Here is a 22825-nt window from a genome sequence, read left to right on the forward strand (position 1 = left end):
CTGACCATTGCCAAGCAAAACCTAAAATATTCCGTGGCTTTCCTCCCTTAGTAAAATATCTCACAAGACAAGCACCGTTACAATGGAAATATGTCAAGTGGGGTAAAAAATTGCACATGTCACCCTGCCTCCTATCACCCTGGGAGAGTGTTTGCCCCATGTTCGGGTCTTGTCTTGGGTCTTGTTGAACTTTCCTTGCTGTCGTGGAGTCATAGGCACTGCTTGGATGTAAAGCTTTGAGTTAGCAGGAGGCGTTTTTGCATTACCTCATGGGACAGGTAAAAGGCAGCAATTCCCAGCGGCCAGAAGCAGCAGAGCATGGAGAATACAGTGAGGCCGAGATGGTCTCTTGGTGGCATCATCAGGAAATTGTCTTCGCTCTCAGTGTCACTTGAGTAATCACTCTGGAAAAGCAAGGGAGAGAGACGTGTGAAGGGCTGATTGATTATATCATTATTACTTCTCTGCCATGGGACCAAGGCTGTGATCATCTGTGCATAAAATTTTCCCCAGTCCTCCCCTGGCATTTCTTGCACCAAGACCCAGCTTTCCTCCAGTACCCACAGTGGAAGACTTCTGGTGCCTTATTTGTGATGGCCTCATCCTGGGGTCTCTAAGATTTGAAATGCAGGTGCCCTGTCAACGTGGGTGCTTGGGGAGCCACCCTCCAGCCCAGTGTTGGGAAAACTCTGCAGAGATCTGAAAATTTCCTTGTAGTTCCTTACATTTAATGAATGAGAGAAAATGAATCTGTCTATGTGAACTGGGGCTCCTGAAGCATAATGTCACCTATCTAATGCATCAGGAGGTGTAAATGTTGTGTGCTCTGCATCTCCTGGGCAAAGATTAGCCTCCTGGTAGAACAGTGTTCATCTCTAGGGTTATTCCTGTCTAGATGCAGGACTCTGCACTTGCCTTTTTTGAAATTCCTGAGGTTCCTCTCTGCCGAACTCCTAGGCTTGATGCCTTGATAGAAGTGACAAAGCTCCATTTGGCATAAATTCAGTAAAGTCCTGCTGCTCAAGAGACACCTCCTGAGGCTGTTGTACAATTCTTGAGCTTGGTGACTTGCTTTTCTGCTTTAATTTTCAGAACTAGTTGCTTAAGTCATCATTAAAACCAATGAGCTTTCCTTTCAAGAGCAAAAGAAGAGAGAGTGCAATGGGGAAACTCACAGCATTTCTGAAACTGTCTCTCTGAACAGTGCCCTTTGCTGAATTTCTTGAAAGGGAAGAGGCAATAAAAAAGGCTTTTGATTATCCAGTTTTGGGCTGATTTTGTATCTGTGGAGATTACCTGTCTGATATTTCAAAACATCTTTTCTTTTAGATGAAGATGAAACAGAGCAAAGATTTTCCAGATAACGTTGATCAAGTGATAAACCAGAAAATTACCAGTTATGCTGCTTTCTAAAGGGATTAAACACTCTCAAGGTGGTGGAATCATGACATTTTTGAGAGTTTTCACTTAGAGAGGAGAGGTGGTTATTAGATTGCAAGAGACTAATAGCAGAAGTTTTCCTGATTATGCCAACATAAAAACTCTTACCAGGAAATATTAAGTCACCATAGTAATAGACTAATTTAATAGTAGATTTGCACTGTGAATAGTTTCAATGGTTGAAGTCCTCAAAGGAATAGGAGGTAAATGTACATAATGGAGCAGATGACCTGACTGTCAGTCACCAAGAGCCGCAGAATAATTTTCATCAGAAAGCTCTGGGCATTCTAGTCAAGAAAGAAACCAGAAGAGCTGCCTAAAAAAATGTTTAAAAAAATCATAAATCTCAAATCAAATAGCAAAAGGTGCCTCTTTCCAGCGAAAAATTCATTCCTTCAATCTAACCTCCTTCCCTAGTGTTCCTTTTCTTACAACATGCCCCCTGCTATGCTCAAGCCTGAACTTTTCATAATTACTTCACAATTTCAGTAATTTGACTGAAAGCTTCTAACCATTGCAAAATAATCTAGAGAATAGCATGGCTAATAATCCTCAAGGGTCAGGTGGTGAGCAAAATTATACAGACAACTTTTTATTATGTATTTATTTAAATTGGGTTGGAAGAGTTTAAGTAGTCCGAAATATCAAACTGTAATGTTTTTCTTTTCTTAATAGAGATGTACCACCAAATGCATCCCACAGCTAAAAGGTGATCAAAACAAAACTCATGCATTCAGAAGAAAAAAAAAAAAAACACCTATCAAAGAGCATTCCTTTCTTGACTGTGACTTTCCTTTCATGAACAGAGCAAAAATCCCTAATATTTACTATACTAGTGATTCCAATTAGTCAAGACCTTTTACTGAGGTGATAAAGACGTGTCTAAGTTATCCTGTCTAAAAGAGCTTTTATCCCATCCATCATGAAACATTATTTTCCTTGTGAGGTTAGAAAAATCTTAGGATGGAAGCAAGGCCAATGCTGGCAGAATACATCCTAACAAAGCTGTAACCCAACATGGGACAAGGGACATTGGGAGACAAAGAACAGCAGCAGCAGCTGAGGGTTTTTTCAGGATGTCGAGGACCTGAGTTATTTGCAGATGGGACATCTGGATTTGCTGGCCACAGAGAGGAGATCTCCCACTTCCAATGGATCGTTTGTAGCAAGATTAGTTACAAGGACACAAACCCTCCTCATCCTTCTCCATGTCCTTCTCCAGCATGCTTGGAGGGCAGCTGCAAAGACAGCACAAGATGAACCAGTCTCCAGCCTCAGTTTAGCTGCAGAAGGGTTATGGTTGATGAAGAGGTGACCAGGAGCACAGGCAAGACTAACTCCTGCTTTGTCAGTTAGAAGGTCATGCCCCAGAGGACATCTCCCCACATCATGAGTATCTTGCAGAAAGCAGTGCCCTACACAGGTGCATGTTGATTACAGTGATGACAAAAAAGGAAAACAGCCTTTTATCTTCCTTCCTTCCTCCCTTCCTCCCTTCCTCCCTTCCTCCCTTCCTTCTTTCCTTCCCTCCCTCCCTCCTTCCCTCCCTTCTTCTCTCCCTTCTCTCCCTCCCTCCCTCCTTCCTCCCTCCCCACTCTCTATTTATCCCTCTATTTATTCCTCCCTTTCTATCTCAGTCACTTAGTGCCTGCATGAGTAGATCATTTCTCATCAGAGACATCTTCTCTGTTTGTCAGAAAAGCATGAGAAACGCCAGTGACTGAAAGTAGAATAGATCAAGAGCAGACACAAAGGTGCAGATTTTTAACAGAGAGAGTTCTGAACATTTTTCCTGCAGTTGTCATGGATTTTCTTATTATTCAAAGACCTTTTTCAAATTGAGGTTAGCTATCCCTAAAAGTTACATGTTTTATCTCAGCCAAGACATGATGAATGAACAAAGGCTCTTCAGACAGCTTTCCATGGACTGTCTGTGATGTGCTGAAGGCTGAACTCGATGGTCACTGAAACCCATCTAATATTAAAACTTAGTGACAATGGCAAAGTCAGACAGTAATATCTGGTGCAAATTACAGCTGCCAGCAACTTCTGATGGATTTTTCAAGATACAGTCTTTTTGGTTTTACTCCTTTCTTCCCTTCAAAGCAACTAGTTCAACAAAACACAGTACATACAAAACAAATTTCTTGAGATGGCTGTATGAGTTCTGCTCTAAATACAAATACTCCAGTTTTTGTGGTTTGTTTTTGACAAATACCAACACAAGATATGGCTCTAATATAATGTATGTTCAGTTTCCTTCCTCATAAAGCCTGTCTACATATTATGTTTAAACATAGTCTAACTAGCACTTTGCTCTTCTGAAGGAAGTCTTAGTTCACCTGCATGGATCTGATAACAAAAGCAGCCCTGCTAGATGGTGACAGGAGGGCTGTATTTTATCACTACTCTGACTCTATATACTTTCAAGTTACTGAGCACCATCTGGATGACACTTACTTAAGTGGTGACAGCTCCTAAAACCTGCTGGCATCATGGATTCTTTATCCTGATGTTTTACATTTTTTTTTGTTCCTGTTATTTTACATTTTGCAGTTGGTTCTATTCAAATTTAAAGGTATTTAAATGATCTATAATCCACCAAGTATGACCTGGTCTTGCTCACTAGCTCTCATTCTAAAATGTTTTGTCAATAAAACAGTCAGACTTTCGGGATGTGCTCACGTGAGTCTTTCCTCGCTTGGAAAGAGGAACGGTCCACGACGGTCTCCATGTAGGAATGCTTTTTAACCTTGCCAAACCAAAACACATGAGTGGGTCAACCTCATTCTGTGGCCTGATAACATTCTTCCTCCTTCCCCCTTGGAGTATGATCATGTCCCTTGTGATGCTTTCTAGACACCCTCAGCCAGACTATCCATGGCTCATCAGCAACTTGCATTTGCTGGAAAGGGATCAACACAGAGTAAATACACCACCAGCATAGAGTAAATTCTCCTTATCTTTATTTGAGTGACACCCAACCCACTTTGCTCCCTAGAATTCCTTGAATTCATGGGGAAGCCACATATGTATCACAGCACGTTCATGTCCTCACAGATGGGCCAGCAGCTGCAACAAAGAAGTGACTCTCAGCAGCTTATGCTGTGAAGTGTTCAGAAGTGTGAAGTCACTGCTAATGCAATGTATTCTGGTATCATTACTCATCGTGTCAGTGGAGTACTCATGGGGCCTAGCTTTATGGTCCCCAACCAGGGAGCAGAGTATTTCCACAGCCAGCAGACATCAAATCCATGCAAGGGGCTGCTTATGGTGGGAACACAGCAGGTGTTCACCACCCCATCAACTCAGGAGATGGTCTCACCATTGTCTTTTGGAGAAGACTAGGGAGATATGCCTCTTCCCTGAGATAATTTAGCTAGAAGAGGAACAGTGCACAGCTCAAGGTGGGGCAGGTGACACTTCAAGCCCAGTTGGGCTCTGAAGGTCTCTCAACATAGCTGATTGTTCTTGATTTGCTTTATAGCTTCCTTGCCTTTCTTAGACCTTTCAAAGCTTAAGCAGTGTAGCCTTGTCCCTTCCTTTTGCAGGATGCCATTCATTTACAGTCCCTACCACCTACATTTACAGTCCCTACCACCTAGAGCTTGGGGACCTCACTGTATCATGTCCAAGTGATAACTCATAGAAGTCATGAGGGAGAAGAGGAATTGTTCTGCGGCTTCGCTATGATTAACAAACTTCACTGAAAGGCATTTGGAGAATACTGAAGGTGACTTCCCAGCCATGCTCCCTTCACCAAGGTCTGCATAATAAAGGTTAATACCCCTTGACATGCCTCAGTATCTCTAGACTCCAGTGGGTTCTTCTATAAGGGAGAAAAATAAATCAAATGCTAATGAAGCATAATCACTCTTGTAAAGCATTAATATTGTGCCTGTGGAGGCATAAAGCATGCCCTATAGGGTCAGACCAATGGTCCATCAAACCCTGTGTGCTGCCTCTGACAGCAGCAGCAGGATGTGGTATGTAAGAAGCACATACAAACCTGGCCACCTTGTCTGCAGCACAACCCCTGTGCTCCCCAAGAATCCTCAACTCCTGTGAGAAAGGTGTTAGAAAGAACAGCCTTACCAATTCATTTTGATATCTGCTTGTGGATTCCTTGTCCATGAGTTTAGTCCCCTTTGAGCCTGTTGATCCTCCACTATCTATTATGGCAGTAAGTTCACCAAATTTTACTACCAGTTGTCCTAAGAGTGTTTTTCTTCTATCTGTGTTAAGGCAATTTCTTACCAGTAGCCTTGAGTGTTCCCTACTTCTACTATTACAGGTTTGGTGAACCAGAGCTCTGAATTCATCCTAACCTTCACTTTTTATGTTTTGTAGAACTGGCTCCTACATCCGTAGGCTTCCCAAAATGGAGAGTCACAACCTTTTTCACCATTCTTTTTGTAAGTGGGCTTCTACACTCCCTCAATCACTTTAGTTGCCCTTTTCTACCTACCACCACCACCAAATATTTATATAGTGGCTTTCCCTCAGCCTTGGTGTCAGTACTATTCTTTATGATATTCCTCAGTTGGTTGGATGGCTAGCTCACTCTGAACACTGTTCTTTGAGACTTCACATGGTTTCTCTACAGCCTCTTACCTGGGTTGTAGCTCCCAGTTACAAGCTCATCATCATGTCCACACGGATCATTTTTCTATAAATGTATTATTTTCTATTTACTTATACTGGGTCTCAACTGCCTCCACATTGCCTATCCAGTTTTGCGTCATCCTATGAGAATTGTTCTCCACTGCCAAGGCATCTGAGTATCCAAAAGAGTGTAATACAATACACAAACCTGGAGCTTTTTTTTTGATTCTAATGACTCCCTGACGAGGCTATTGATGAAACTGTTGAATAAAATTAGTGCTAGCAACAGTTCCTGTTGCTGCCTCTTCTCTATTCTCAAAAATGATCATCAAACCCTAAGCTCCTCTGGAAGGCATTTGGAGGTTTATGTCCTCAGCTGAACTCTTTAAAAGGGGACATCATTCAGTTCAGAAACCCATAATTCACTGCTCCATATTCAAATTTCATGTCCTCGCATAAGTCTTCATGCCTCCATCATGCCACACCTATGTGGGACCCTGTCATGACCACATCCCCACAGCAAGACTTTTGACAGCACTGCTGACAGAACCACTGAGACAAAGCTTTGCCCCTGGCTCCATCCCATTCGGGTAATTTCATATCACCTTGGAGAGCACCTGGGAAAGAAGAGCTTGGCCAACCTAGGATCGGGAGGCCAAAGGTTGCATGGAGGAATCAGAACCATTACCTCCAGGGTATATTATCAGTCTCATCAATTTTGACCTTTTAAGATAAAATTGACTGCAAAAGTCTTCAACTCAGCATTGACTTGCTAACCCGCATTTTAAAGCAAAGCTGGTTGGAGGCACAAGAACAGCCCAGTGCTGCCTCTGGAACCAAAAGAAGTACAAAATGCCTCTAAATAAAGGGCAAATTGATGCGATGCCAAACATCCAGAAAAGGAAACTTCATTTATCACCTGAGAGAACTAATGACAAGAAGGAGCTGTGACAACCAAATTGCAACTCAGAAGAACTCATGGATTCTGAAGGAAGAGAGAAGAATGATAAGAATGAAATACTGCACAGTTTGTTGTTTTGCACTGAAGCCAGACTTTAAAGCCTGGCGTTCTCGGGACGTTCAGTGCCCCAGGCAATCTCCAGTGTCCAAGTCTTTCTGGATGACTGCTGCCAAAGGGGGAGGCTTGGGACACAACAGTTCTGCTTTTCTCCATACAAAGCAGGATTTTCCAGTTCTGTGCAAGGCTGACAGCACTGAAATAATACATGCTTGTCATGGGGCAACATGTGCACAAAGCCCATCCAGAGTCTTCTTTTTTCTTTCTTATTTTTCATAAGAGACACAGCTAGGAGGTCCTTGGGGTTGCAGAAAAGATGGATTTGATGGTATAGGTCCGCCTCCTGCCTTTATATTTTTAGGCTCAGGTTGGAGGGATGACTTTCCTGGCAGTATGGAGCTCTTTGCATGGGGAAAAAAAAAAGAAGGAAGATTTCGTTTGAAAGCACTACATTTCTTTTCTTCTTTTACGCCCCAGAATATTCTATTTATTTCACCATGCAGAGGCTGTTGCAGACATTGCTCAGGAAAAGAAAGAGGTTCCTTAAGAGAGAACTCTGATGTACTCTTTTCTGCCACACGTATGAATAATTCACCTTGTTGCAGTGCTGCATGCCATCAATAGCTTGGGTTTCTCTAAATAAGCCAGCTCTCTAGGGGCCAGGAGGAAGACTAGCAGGAGTGTAGTATGACAAATGATGCTTCTGGATAAAAGGTGGCAGTGCATTTACACATGAACTCTAACAGGATGGTATTTCAGCTAGGAACTCGCATAATATTTCACCAGCACCACACTTGACAAGTTCTCTGTCCATTAGTAGTGGCATAAAGAATTCATAAGATATTTATAAGTGTTCCAGCGATACCTAAATAGGGAATCATTTGATTTCAGGGTTGGGCTCAGAAGGGATAGGTTTAAAGCTCTGACAGGGTGTGCAGATTTCTGCTTTCATCCCTGATAATTGCTGGAGCAAAGTGGGGCAGTATATGCTAATGAGGGCCATTTCAGAAATGTTTTTCCCTCCAGACAATTATGATTTTCATAGGCAACCTGAATAACATTACATCAGGACCTGAGAAACTCTACTGTTAAAAAAACCAAGAAGTTAAACATAGCCAAACTGTTGCTGGAAGTGGGTAGGACACCTAGTTTGGATGTCTCCTGCTTCTCTGTCACATCTCCCAGAATTTTGCAAAGTCCCCAGGCTTTGAAAGGGAAGAAGGTGCTTCCTTGCAAGGTCTAGTGACTCACTGGAGGCATTGCTGAGCTGAGAAGACCCATCCTCAATGTGATGAGAGGTTACAGAGCAGTAGCCCGTGCAAGCTGGCTGGGGTAGCTGCTCAAACCCAGACTCCCAGGCACTTGCTCTGCAGCAGTTTTCTCCAGCTGTTGTGCCAAAGCAGATGTGCAAAGGCAGAAAAGCCTTACAAGAATTGAGCCTTGATCTGCTGTTATACTGTGCAGCTCCCATCCTGCTAGGAACTGTGGTGTGGCAGGCAATAAAACAACATACTCATGCCATGTGTATGGCAGGATGGTTTTTTTCAAGCCTCTCACAGTGTGGATGCAAAGTCTTCTATTACCTTCTCTTGCTCTTCTCCTTCAAAACGCTTCCAGTCCTGATACTAACCTGTTGGTCTCACTTCGAGCCTATTAGTAATGTAAAGAAACATTTGCTTCCTGTCAATAACTGGTGAAAAAGAAAGTGGCGTGACGGGCCAGACTCATGCTGTGTGATTCAGATGCTTTGTCTCTCATTTGGACAGAAAGAGGCATTTTTATGCAATTAACACTCCAGCATGGTTTGGTTTCCTTCTCAGCAACCACTGTCCTCAAAGACTTCTGTTCTTCTCTCCCTGAAGTACCAGAATCTCACTAACAAACCTCTGTGTTGGCCAAGTTCAATATATTCCTCCTCTCCCCGTCATCTGCAGACTTGGCCCCTTTCGGGAGGCCACCAGAGCTGAGAGCGTGCGTGCTCAACGCAGCTGCTCAGCAGGTTGGTCATTTAGATCTGCCTCATCTACTTCTTTTGTTTTCTGGATGGAGAAGAGACACCAGTTCAGAACAGAGGGAAGCTTGTTGGTGTATACTTGGTGCATTTTTGCCTCCTCTGAGCACTTGGTACACGTAGGTCAGAATGGCTATCATACACCTTTTTGTTTATTAATACAGTAACACCCGAATGGCTTCAGTAGAGTGGATCACCTGTGGTGCTAAATGCAGTACACACATTTAAGAGGGGACACATGGGACCTTAGGAGGGTATAGTTGGAGATACAGGATAGGAAGAAGGAGAAACTTGGGAAAACGATGCACACACCAGCACAGCAAGACACCTTGCTATCTGAAAAGACATGGATAAAGAGTCTCCCTTCTCTCCTTGAGATCTGGAGAGTGGAAGGATGAAGTCAATGCCCTTACTCCTCCAGTTCTACAGGAGTTTTCTGGGACCACATATTCTCCATGGAAAGCTGACGTGAACCTCACGTAGCACACCTTTGAAGAGCTACCCTACATTGAAAAGACTGCTTCAAAAGGGAAACAATTTTTGATAGGGAACTTTTTTCTCCCTCCTTGTTCTGCCTATTGTTCTGGCCTTTTTAACTAATCCTCTGGCAGTTATTATAGGTGCCCTGCTGGATTTGGATTGACAAGAAGGGAGGAATTATTTTATCTGCCTAAATGTCAGGTCAGATGTGTCAATAACACCATTAGGCAATTATATGCTTGCTGTGGTCACTCTCCATAAAACTACTGCGTGAAAGAAGCTAAGGTTAAAAAGGCGACATGTAGGCATTTTTTATTTTTTTAAATAAGACTTTTCACAGCCAGTTCTTAAATGTTGTAGGAGGGTGTGATTTGAGCCAACACCATCAAATGCCTCAGAGAGAATATATTTTGTCTTTATGAGAAGATTTTGAATACTGCATTACTGGCACAAACTGGCAAAAAAAAAAAAAAGAAAAATAAAAGAAAAATAAAAGACCCTTTTCTCTTTCCCTACCTTAACAATACAGAGAGAAAAGAGAATAAAAATAAAGTAAGGCTTTTGTGCTGTGCCTATGCTGAGCTCAAGGTGAGGAACCTGTGTTATAGGAGGTGAAAATAGAAGCTATAGAACTTGTGATGTCTCATGGGAGAAAACTCCAGCAAGAATGAAATGCAATAAAATAGTCTCCCGATGTTGTCTTAGACCTTCAGATTGGAGCTATGCCTTCCCTTCCAAAGGATTATTGGGTCTTTGCTAAGCTAGGAGTGTGTGACTAGTACAAGACAAAGATTTGGGATCAGTAGCATTATGTATACTCTCCACCCCTATGCACAATGCCAAACATAAATCTGTGCCGTAGAGAGGCAGCTGGTTTCAACTAAAAAGAGAAAAGTGTGTTTTTGTTTTTCTGTTTTTTTTTTTTTTTTTTTTTTTTAACTAGGAATGTATCATTCAAGAAAGAACGAGGTTGATTTCCACAACCCGCCCCATTTGGAAAATAAAATGCATCTTACTTTAGTGTGAACAATCAATCAACGAAACACAGAAAGAAACTTTGCGTTTTGGGTCTAAACAGAACTGATTTTTGGATTTCAGAGTGAAGGGATTCCCTGTGACAAGAAACCCAGAGACTTTTGCTTGCATGTTCATTCAAAGAGAGAAATCTGTCACAGTTGAGCCTATGCGCAGAGGACCAGCTTTATGCCCAACTCAGATCAAAAGAAAGTAAGGGATAATGTTGGCCTGCTGTGTAAGACATGCTCCATGTACGTGGACAAATCCTACTGGCCCTGACCTTAGAAAGCATTTAAGCACGTGGGCCTTCTTCTGATTGTGACCAGCCCTTTGGGATGCTGGAGGGAAATGTTCATCCCTGTTAAGGACAATGGGAATTTCGTCCTTACTATCAACAGAGTCGGGACTTTACCCAACAAGTAATGATCAGTGCTCCTTCACTGTCCTGGCCAAAGGAGAAAGTGAGATAGCCCATCCCATGCAGACCAGCACTTGGAAGCAGCACGCTTAACCACAGGTTTTTCCTCCCCACCATCCTCCCCCACAGATAGTTAATAACATCTAACCTCTAGCTCCTGGAAATCCTCTTCTTCCTCCACGTCGTAGGACAGCGTGTGAATCTTGATGTCATCTGCTGAGAGGTCAATGAACTTGCCATCGGGGTACTCCAAGCTGTCTTTGGTGGGGGATCGGTCTTCAATGAAGGTTGTTTCACAGCACTCGGAGCCAATGCTCTCCCCCCATGAACGCAGCACGTTCTCTGAGTAGAGGATGATGTTGGGTCGGTAGTGAGACTCCACGGTCTGCTGCAGCATGTTGGGGTCCAGAAGCTGTTGTACAGGGTCATTCCTGCCACTGTCCAGGCAGCTCTGTGAGGAAAGGCTCCCCACTCGGTGGCCTGGGTACTGGGGCGTTGGGTACACAGAGACCAGACCATCTCGACTCTCTGCCACTAAGTTCCTCGTATTAATCAAACCATTCCTTTTCCCGGCTTCCGCTATCTTATTGTGCATTAGCACAGTGTTCTGCTCAATCAAACCATCCATACTGCGAGGACTCTGGGGGAATGGGACAGGTTGTCCTTATTTGATGCACCTTAGAAACAGGTCACACTGGAGCAGTGGTTCCCATTTTCCTGAAGAAGAAAGGAAATACATACCAAAGTGAGAACACAAGGATTGAATAATCTATCAGGCCACCCTAGTCAACTTGGTTTTGGTATTTTTTCCTGAAGGAAATCCCAAAGTATGCACACACAATGTCCTACTCATCAAATATATCTCCATTTACAGAAGCGAAAAGAAAAAAAAAGGAATACCCATGAACTGGACTGGAGCAGATGTCAACGTGGTGGTGACAGAGGACTTCCTGAGGTGCATTGCTAATAGGGGATGGTAGGGCAGGGGCCTTGCTAGAGGTCAGTTTTGCTTTGATGCATTCTCCACCCTCTCACACATAGAACACTGTCTTTTTGGAGACAATCTCCCCTTCTTCCAGACACTCTTAATAGAGACTTTTCTTTTGTAAGCGATAGAAGGATAAAAAGACCATTTTCAGTTCTCAGAGAGCTGCAATTACAAAAGCTAGGCAGCTGATGTCTTTACCCACCAGTTTCTGTGGCTAACATTGACCCTTGGCAAGGACTTTGCTACCCTTTGAAAACCCAACTGAAGGAAAAAACAAGGCACCAGCTCTTTCTAAATTAACTGAAAAAAAAAAAAACCCTGTCTGAGGGCCAGAGTTCTGATCAGATCTGAATGTGGCTTCAAATCCCCAGTACTACTTCTACTCAGGCCTCTGGGCCTGCTGTACGGCAACAGATTTAAGGGATGTGATGGGGCTTGTTGATGTGATCATTTCCACTCAGATCCACCTGGAAGAAACGAGTGCATGAACAGGTCTTGCTTGAGCCCTGGGACCAACTGTTTTCTGTCCCATCTGGTTCTCTTTTGTGCGAGTTGCGCTGAGCTGTAAGAAATCAAATAGATAGTTCAGTAGGCCAAAACTACCTATTTCTGGCCAGAATAGCTCCTCACCAGGACACCAATTTTGCTCCTGTGAAGCCAAATAAAACTGCTTTTTGAAGTGTGGATGTATCTGTCATATCAACAAGGAGCTCAGGATTTGGTTTCTGTGCCTGATCCAAATCACAGAAATGCTCCTAGCTTCACTCATATTCATATTTGATTCTCTGAGGCCAAATCCTTAACATGAGATTAAACCTTCCAAAGTACTGCCTGGAACCAGAATTATCTATGTGTTTGGATTAATTTTACATGTGTGTATGTAAGCATATATGTATATAATATATACACATATATTTTTGATACACATTTATGTACATTTGTTTATGATTTTTATTTGATACTTGCCCTCTAATTTCCCTTTGTATCCAAGGTCCTCAATGAAGCAAAGACTAGCCTAAGCCTAACTTCATTTCCTCAAAATAATTCTTGATTTTAAATATCCGTGGGTTTTTTTTTTCTCTTTTAGGCTTACAGGAGGTATTTAAACCATTGCTAAGATCTAGTCTTCCGTCCTTACACTGGGAATGAAGTAAGAAGCTTGTATACTGTAGAAGAAATCTTATCTAAGTATTTTCCAGTGTTTATTTTCACAGCACTTGCTTTAGCATGAAAATAATCCTTTTTATGTTGTTGGCAAACAGTTTGGGGCATGTCTTACAAAGGAACAGAAGACCATGTCCTTCCTCCCTCTCCTTCAAGAGACACAAAATAAGAATGAGAAAAGCAGAAGCTGAGGAAAACTATTATGGATGCAGCAATCAGAGTAAGCTCCAGACTTTGCTCTGTTCTCCCCTAGCTACCTTGAAAAATGTGCAAAGGCACAAGTCACCCTGGTGTGTAACACAGTGTGTTGATCCCACAGTTCCAAAGTCAGAAAGACATCATCTCTATCTGTAAACAGCCTTAAAAACATGCTTGGCCTTGGCATTTGTCTAACCAAACTGAGGTGGGCAGTAGAAACACCCTATGGGACTGCTGCAAATGTGGGGATTGGGATGTAGGGATTGGAAGATATGCAAACCAAACAGGTCTCTTCCCAGAAAAACAACTGAAGACATCAAAATTTGGTCATTTGCTCCAGCAAAGCATGGGTCAGGCCTTGCACCTTGGTGTGGTCACATCATCCCAACAACAGAATACTGTCTGTTTTGAATGGCACTCAGATAAACTCAATTTTAAGGCAGTTTTATCTCAGGACTTCAAGCTATGCTGTCAGATTCTCTTCACATTGTCTCTAATCTCTCCTAGCATCCATATAACACTTGGCTCTGAAATTGCAGTTCTCACTCCAGGCATTTCATTGATGGCTATGATGCCTTCATGGAAAATGCTCATTTTGAATGGGTGCAAATGATGCTCAACAGACATGGCGATACTCAGACTACCTCCTCGGAGTACACAGGTTGGTACTTCATGTAGGTTTGGGTGGTCATCTTGGTTGTTTCTGAAAGGGCTGGGTTATGAGAAAGTGTAACTCTGGTCTCCTGGCCCCCTTTAAAGTTGTCTTGAAATGGGACAGTTGAAAATCATGGGAAATCAAAGATGTCTTCAGTCATTCTCAAACTCCTCAGGGACAAGATAGGGGAAGTAACTAGAGGCCAGAGTGAAAAATGTTTTAGTATGTCTAAGTTACTTAGGACTTTAGAAAGTCATTGAGATGTTGGCGTGGTCAGCAGGACCACATCAAGCAATCCCTTACTCCTAGATGTTCACCAGCCTAAATGACACAGGAACCAATGCCCTTTTTCCAAAAGCTGGTTGAAAGTTTAACCATTTGCAAAGATGATTTGGCTCCAAAGTCTTTGGACAGATAAGATCCTGCAAAATCCTGAATCTAGACTACTCATGATGGCTTTGGGGCTCCAGGACTTATATCTGTAGGAATTAAGGACAACTAGATTGCAGGGTCAAGCATCCTCTCTAATCACCCACACCACCACGGGGTTAACACACTCCACAATCTGTCTTCAAGCTACGTGCTCTTCCAGCAATACCTAAGCATAGTTTGAAGTGAAGAAGTGCCATGAATGTTCCTGAGCCTGATTCAATGTTCTCAGCCCTGCAAGTGTATTGCTTTATGGCCAGGAGCCGGTGAGATTCTGATTCCTTTTCATTATAATCACATAACAGCAGAAAATAATAATAACAACAATAATAAATAATAACAACAAAGTAGCATTGATTTTTCTTTTCCAATTGAAATCCCGAACCAACTTGACCATTAGGCTTAAATCAATAGCACCTTTATTGCCTGTGCATTTTGATCCATAGCTGAAACGAGATAAGCTGCTGTCTAGAGAAGCGGAGGAGTCTTTGAGGTGCCCAAAGATTCTTCATCAATAAGACCATCAGCACCTGCAGATGTCTCCTGGAAGTAATAAGCAGCCTGGAGGATTCTGGTTGGCCACAGGACTGAATGGATGACCTCTGATAGACAATTCGAGGCAACCGCAAGATGCCTTCCCAGCTGAGAAATGACACTTGAACGCAAAAAGAGAGTAACTCTCACTCCCTAGGACTCATAAGGTTTCAAAATGATGCTGAAAAGAAAATGAAACCCATTAGAGGTTCAGTCCTTTAAGTAAGAGAACTGTATGATCTGTTCCGAAATGGGCAGCTCATCTAACTGGTTTGGTTCAGGTTTTGTTCGCCTTGATGCCACTTGAATTTCTCCTCAAAAATTGCTTAGTGGGACTCAGAGCAACCTGAAATAATTCTGCTCTTTCAGCCTTGAGGCTGGATCAAGAAGGGAAGCCTAAGTTCAGACTACTGACAAACACCAGATCCCATTCCATCCATATTTTTCTTTGAGGATAAGACTCAGGTCTCGGACATCAAAAGTGGAGTTATTCATTATTCAGATCTTTGTTATTCTCCAAATTCTTTTTTTTTCTTTCTCACTCTCTCTTTTTTAATAAAAAACTGCAACCAGTGCCAAAATATCTGGTCTGCACTGCTGTGGTTTATTAAGCTATCGCTTGTGTTACAGCAGAGCACGGATATGGTAGCTGAAATCAGGACTGCGTTCTGCTGGGTGTTCTGCAGTCTCCAGCTACAGTGACAGCAGCTGACAAATTAATTAAGCAAAGGGTGTGAGAGAGAGACATGCAAGCTGTGGAGAGGGTAAGAAGAGAAAAGCTGAACGCTGTGCCCCAGGCTCTGGGAGACAAGGAGCAGAAGCTCTTCTACTACCCCTCATTTTGCAAATCCTTGGCTCTTCTGCCAAGGATTCTGTTGCCCTCCTACCTCCATTGGGCTCTCCCCTTCCCACAGACCTAGCACAGCCCCAGACTGTCTCATCCCATGTTAAGGACCAGAAAGTCTGTATGGATAAGCGGTTCAACTGAACTGAAATACCTTTCCTTACAACAGATAAAAAGAAATGATAATTCAGGCAGTAAAACCTCAAGGCTCTCACCTGGCCATGTCTGACAACACTGGTCCAAAGACAGGGTTTATTTGAAGGGAGGTTTGGAAAGGAAGGCAAACCATGCTGAGGCCAAAGGCACAGCTCCCCTGCGCTTCCAAGATTTAGGACTGTATTCCTTGCCTGCAAATGTCTGCAAAACATACAGAGCATCAGCTGGGAGAAAGGGCTCAAAGAGCTGCTGTTCCCTTGTGTGGACATCTACCCTGGGAATAGCTTCTTCCCCCTGAGAGCAGCTGAGCACCAGGAGAACCCAAGAACCAGGAGCACCCAAGAAGACCATGCAGTCTCCTTCTGCGAGGTCTTCAAGATGCAGCTGGATGAAGTTCCGAGAAACTTGGTAGGACCCCATAAAGCACCCTGCTTTAGGCACGAGGTTGCACTTGGGGCAGCAGGGAGAACTCCAGAGGCACCTACAGTTTGAATTATCCTATGACCCAAACCTCTCTATTCCTAGTGGACTCCTCCCTGCTTCCCTTGTTTGCAAGAAGACTGTCCCCCTACTCTCCTGCCCACTCCATGGTGCCGCCAAACCTAAGGCAGGAAGGGACAAACGTGACCCATTGCAGAGCTGATCCATCAGCCGAAGTCCATGAGATCTTGTGAGCACCTGTATTTCACCCATCATGAGAGCACTTAGACAGAGCTTTAGAGGCATCAGGTCTCCTGCTGCAAACTCTCAAGTGCAAGGGGTTTTTAATGGATAACACAGTAGGCTTCACTGTGCTGTAAGGTCTTTCAAATGTCCCCATATTGTACCATCACCGTCAGGCCTTTTGCTTTACAGAAGTCACAGGCAATGTGTGGATCTGGAGGGCTCATTATGAAGTAAAATATTTAAGGAAAGGAAGGAAGAAACCTTTCCCGTGTATTTTCCCCCCTTGATTTAGCTGTGCTCATTAAAACGGGCTCTGTTTTAAGGGAACGCTGCTATTCCAGCAGCTGAAAATCCTTTTGACCTATTAAGTAAACTAGAGGGAGTTTCATAAGGCAGTGCAACTAATTCTCTCTGGGAAAGTCAGGAATGCATGCATTAGTGATAGTTAAATGTTTAATTGAAAATGGTGGAACTAAAAAGAACTCCATGCTATTCCAGCATAACCAATAAGCATCATGTCCAGGATGAGGCATGGGTTTGTCCTGCTCTGCAAAGAGGTTCTCATCTGTGGGCAGATGAACTCACAGCTCGGTGAAGTGCCCAAGGTCACACCAGAGGCAGCAGCAGAGCTGGAAATAAAATCCAGGTCTCTTGATTGCCCGTGCAGGGGTATATTTAAATGCAGAAACAATTACCATATGGAAAATAAGCCTGTCTGAATAACTGATTGCTCGGTCCATTAGCTGAATCAAAGAACGGGAGGGAGAAAATGATGGGAATTACCTTGTGTTGACCTAAAACAACAAAAAAAATGTTACCCATGCGACAAAATATTTCCTTCTGCAGATGGAAGCATCTTGCTCGAGACAAAATGAAATGTTTGTTTCCTTTCTTTGTTTTTAATCAAATGAACTGGCTTTTAGTTCAATTTGCCTCAAGTTGTTTCCAACAAAAACCTGGCCTTTTCTAGCAATCCTTCTTCCCAAATGCTTTTTCTGGCTGAATTCAGTCTGAAATCACAACTCTTTTCATTTGATGATAAAACTGTGCTTTACGGCTAATAAATGACTGACCTGAAAAACAGCACCTGCCTTTAATGTAAATAACGCTGCCCGTTGTGGAAGGCACCAGTATAAAAAATACCTTGCCATCTGCACAACTTATGGCAATCGCTTTGCAAAGTGGACACAGTCCAAAAATAAATAAATAAATAAAAACAGGTCCTATAAGAGAGAAATTCATTTCACCAGTGTAAACAGGAAGGCCTCGGTGTCAGGAAGCTATCTAACTGCACTTGGACATACGAATGCTCTTAGTTGAATGCGGGAATACAAACCACGTCGGATCCTCTCCTAACTCTTTAGCTCCACATGAACCATCCTCAAAAGCAATTCTGTACAATTCTCTGATCATGCCCAGCCCAGTAAAACTGACCTTTATGAGATAAGAAATACAGGCAAACGCAGTGAAAAAGGTTTACTATCTTCACAAGCATGGCTAGGCTGAAGGATCTATTTGCTGACTCCAATAGCAGAAAATTGTGCTGCTTTCTGCTTTTGAAGCAAGTGAACGCAGCTCTTCAATGGGGTGGATAATTGCAGCCTTAATTGTCTGGAGTATCGTCACTACGAAAAACATCTCATCCACAGGGTGTTTCGTGGCTTCCCCACGTGCCATGGAGATCACTCCTAGCTCCTGTCCAAGAGCTGCTCCAACATATGGGGAGAGCTTGGTCATGGACCTCAGGCCCACATGTCAAGCGTGGGACTGGGGTAATTCCTCTCACAGATTTAACCAGGGATCATGCTCGCAGAGTGGAAATTCATGTACAGCCGAGCTGCTTGTTTGACAACATGTGTTAGTTTACTTGGAGGATGGGTCATATCCTCAGGTGATGATGCCTGCTTTGTTCCTACACCTCAATCCAGATGGTTTCTGAGAGTCAATCTAATCCTGCTGCCTAGTTTCAGTGATGCCTGGTGTTGCAATACATCCAAATAGATCCAAAAGTCTCCAGCCTAGGAAAAGCTGACCTGCAGAAAACCACAGGTAGGACAAAATGCCCATTCAACACTTGTTCTGCAGGTAATGCACCAAAGCCATGCTCTCAGCTGGGATTTAAGGTGCTCCTGAGGCAGGAATGATAAAGAAGGAGATGACAGAGTAGGAGAAGAGTCTGGTGCTAGAGACTTCACACCAGACAGCAGTGTCCTTATCTCCGGCCCCAGGCAAAGCACCCCAGGGCTGAAAGTCGCTTTGCTAGCAAAACACTTCAGTGGTACTGTAAAATTGCTAGAGCCTGTTCATCAGGGCAAGGATGATGAAATTAAGCAGCCAATGCTGGGGCAATAAAGTCAGGCTCGCTCTCTAATTTTATCAGGCTCCAGAAGAATTGCAGAGCCAAGAATACACTGTGGGACAAAAGCTTTGTAGGAGAAGTGATTTAGACATCACAAGTGTCTCCCTGGGGCAAGCAGTGAAATACAAAAAAGTAGTATTGGTGGATACAGATGAACCTTGAAAGTCCTTTTTTAAACTCATATTCATCTCTCTCCCAAAAATCAGAGTTGGGATGATATATGGGGCCCATTACACTCAGGACATTGCTACAGTCTGAAAGAAAAGATCCCTCTTTCCAATGGGATTGAAAGGGGCTAGGAGACTTTTGTAAAGGAAGCATTTGGATCCAGCAGATCCATTATCCCCTCAGCTGCCCTGTAGGCCAAGGGAAGTGGGGAGAGGGGAGATCATTTTGCTGGAGGGGGCACAGACATAGAAAGAACTGGACGGGTGGGATACCACACGTGAGAGAGGGAGCATCTCCTAGGACTGAATCAGTTGTTACATGTAGCAGGCAACTGCTATGGGAGATGTCTCAAATCCTGAACGTGGACTGGATGTCTCATGGGATCTAGGGCAAGCAGCTCTCATCAGAAGGAGCTGAATGCTTTGCTTATTCTATAATTGTCTTCCAGGACAATTATCCACTTGCAAAGGCAACCTCAAGGATCTTTCATTCCTTCTGTGGATTTTTAAGGGGTCTGAGCTTTACTCAATCAAAGCACATAAACCTAGATAAACCCGTGCACAAATCTCACTCACTGGATGTGAACGGTCCGTTTATTTTTCTGTGTCTCTGTGAGTAAGTCTCAGTGCCTGAGCACAGAAATACCTTAGAGCAAAGACTGGGGTGAATGGCTAGCAAGGGACCATTGCACATCCATATTTCATACAGATACATACACACAGATACACATTTACAGTAGTGCTGTGCTTAAAATTAAGAGTGCTGAAGGCATGCACAGACTCACACTTCTCATGTACTGCACCACTATTTTAAAATGCAATCTTTGCTGGTGCAATGAAAATAACATAACCATGTCTGTCAGTCTTTCTTTATTATGGCACCAGACTTATGGCATGAACTCCTTAGGGTCAGATCCTTAGATGGTATAAGCTGGATGGGCTCTACCTGGATTCTCAGGGTCCCAGTCATGGACCTCTGCTGAGAACAGGCATTTTGCTGAGATTTCATGGATCAAAGTAGTTCACAAGTTCTGCCAGCGAAAGGATGTTCGGAAATGCTTACTCTGATGGCCAGAGGATGGCATTCAGACAGATATTTACACACGCATACACACACTCTTCATTCACTTTTGTCAAAGCAAAGGCATTGCACGTGCAGGGTGTTTTCCTCCTGTTTAAATCTCTGCAATTCTTTTCCTTTTCTCTTTTTTTACCCCCAGTGGCAGAGCACACATAGTGACCTGCAAAAAGTCTAGTCTCTAAAGAAAAGAATACCAAATTTGTAAGTCCCAATATATCATTTGAAATCTTAATTTAAAACCCAAATAACCAGCTTTGAAAGCTATTCTGGACCGAGAAATTTACAGCTGATTTATACATGTCTACTGACAGGAACTTATACTGGTGAGAAAGGCAGAAAAATCTCCCAGCTATTCTGCACCCTTTCTTTACTCCTATCCTTAGAAGCCAAAACATTTTCAATCCTGCAAGCAGCGTTCATCAAGTGAGATGTATTATGGTTGTGCGCACATGCACTAGTACTGCATTACATCTGCATTTGTATAACGAAGAGCCTTGCCGTGAGAGTGATTTATTCCAGAGCGTACGGTACCAGCGGCGTGCGATGTCTGCTTGCCCACTTAATAAGAGGAAACTTCATTTAATTCCCACAGATGTATCCATCTGATATACACCTTGGCATGAACTCTAGTCACTAAGCTGCCAATAAAATGTCACCTTGGCCAGCAAAATGAGAAGTGGCTTGTTCTTTGGAGTGAGGTAATTTGAACCTAATACAGAGAGCATCTGAATGCAGCTACTCTGAAGACGATAGCTCATTAACTATAATTAAGAAGAAGTCATTTAAATACATGAATGTAGAAAAGTGTATTCTCTGCACGCTGCCTGCATTTTGTCATACACAATAATTCCCCAGAAAGTACCAGTTAACTCATCTCCTTGCCTTTAAAGATATCAAAGCATCTTTTAATTGTTGCTAATGCACTGTTTATGAGGGATTAATGTCTAATTGTTTCTGATTTGAATATTTCATCTTTCCAGAAAGTTTAGATCTTCTTTCCTGGCTCCTGCCTCTCACACTGCATGCCAAGGCTGCAGCCTTCCTTCCAGTGATATTGAAGGCACATTTCAACAGATTGCTCTCTCCAAAGCAACTCCTGCCACCAGGTAGCTCCATGTTTTTAGGGGAAAAAAAAGCCACCGCAGCCTCAAGTCCTGGGTAAACCTCTCTGTCTGCCATGCGCTTTGGACCAGAGATTGCAACCAGTTTTGGGAAGGCTTGTGTTACTGCAGTGCCCCTTCCAGAAAGGTCTCAAAGCCTTTGCCAGCCTCTACCTACAGAAGGTTCTTCCTTATGGGTTGCTTTAGTGATATCCTACTCAAGGCAGAGGCAGGCGCGGGGGACTTGCCCAAGGTCACCCCTCTCTGCTATGGGATGGCATGGACCTCCTATGATCCCACACTTGTTCCTTCACCTTAACCATCCTTCTCTCCAGCTTAGCAGCCACTGCCTGCAAGCTAAGGGTAGCGGGAGGTTGTGGGGGGAGAAGGAAAGGGAATTCAACCCATGGTCTCTTGCAGTGGGGGCAGTGGGCAGCCCTGGCTGCCCCAGCCTGCCCCAGGTCCAGGACTCCTCGAGGGGACCACGCATCCTGCACAGCTCCTCTCCCGCTTGCCCAGAGCGCCTGGTGCTGGAGGGGAGGCGAGGCGGGGATGGGGAAGGATGCCCAGCTACAGTGAGCAGGAGGCGGTTTCTCCTGGCGAAGGGAAGAAGAGGGAAAGAGGGATCCCAGGCAGAGCTTCCCTTGCAGCAGCCCGGGCGGGAAAAGCCGGCTCCCTGCGCCGACCCCAGCGGAGGATCCCGCTGCGGGTCCCCCCGCGCCACCGCTCTCGGCACGCGCAGCAGCTCCGCAGCCCCCGGGCACGGCGGGGCGGGGGAACCGCCATGCGCTGCGTCCCCCCGGGAAGGATTCCCGCGGGGAACCTGCCCCGCCGCGGGGTGGGACACGGATCCGCGGAGAGGGGGGATCCCGGAGGGGGGTCACTCACCTCCCTGCAAGGTGACCGCAGCGCCGGGCGCCCTCGGGGGCTGCCGGGGGGCTCAGCGGGCGGGCGGCCGCATCCCGGCGGCGGCGGCGCTGGGGGGAGAGCGGGGCTGCCCGCACCGCCGGGCTGCTCTGTGCGCTCCGCTCCGCGGCGGCGGCGACGAGGAGGAGGAGGAGGAGGGGAAGGAGGAGGGGAAGGAGGAGGGGGAAGCCAGCCCTGCGTGCCGGAGCGGGATAACTTTCCTCCTGCAGCAGCAGCAGCCCCAACGCCTTCCCTCCGCATCCCCATGCCCAAACCACCCCCCTAAACCCACCTAACCGCAAAACGCTGTCCCCAGCCGCTTCCTCCTCCTCCTGTCCGGCCTTCCTCCCGCGTGGGGGTCGCTGCCCTGCGCTGGACACAGCCGCTCCTCAGGGAGCAGGGCCAGGCTCTGGCGCCTTCTAATGAACTTCTTTTTCTTTGCTCATTTTGCTTTCGGGCTGAGTGACAAGCACCCCGCGTTGCACACTGCAGTGGCTGGTGATTGCTCCCGGGTTTTCTGCTAGCTGCATCAGATACAGGGAAGCAGGTACCGTTCATTTCCTTTCCCCATCCCTAGCATCCCGCCTGG

General features: G+C 44.5%; 1 protein-coding gene across 1 annotated transcript; it reads right to left on the bottom strand.

The window, feature by feature from the left end:
• Positions 1 to 209: 209 nt before the first annotated feature.
• On the bottom strand, positions 210 to 22302 carry LOC104571172 (synapse differentiation-inducing gene protein 1). Its single transcript, XM_088530335.1, has 3 exons — positions 22219 to 22302; positions 11138 to 11706; positions 210 to 404 (listed from the first exon to the last, which is right to left on the bottom strand). Exons 2-3 carry the CDS (start codon positions 11615 to 11617, stop codon positions 210 to 212), a joined length of 675 nt encoding a protein of 224 aa, XP_088386461.1. The 5' UTR covers positions 11618 to 11706; positions 22219 to 22302.
• Between the last annotated feature and the right edge of the window lie 523 nt (positions 22303 to 22825).

The sequence above is a fragment of the Tinamus guttatus genome, unplaced genomic scaffold, assembly GCF_059628265.1.
Source record: "Tinamus guttatus ecotype Peru unplaced genomic scaffold, ASM5962826v1 Tinamus_guttatus_pri_ptg000367l, whole genome shotgun sequence".
Taxonomy (NCBI): Eukaryota; Metazoa; Chordata; class Aves; order Tinamiformes; family Tinamidae; genus Tinamus; species Tinamus guttatus.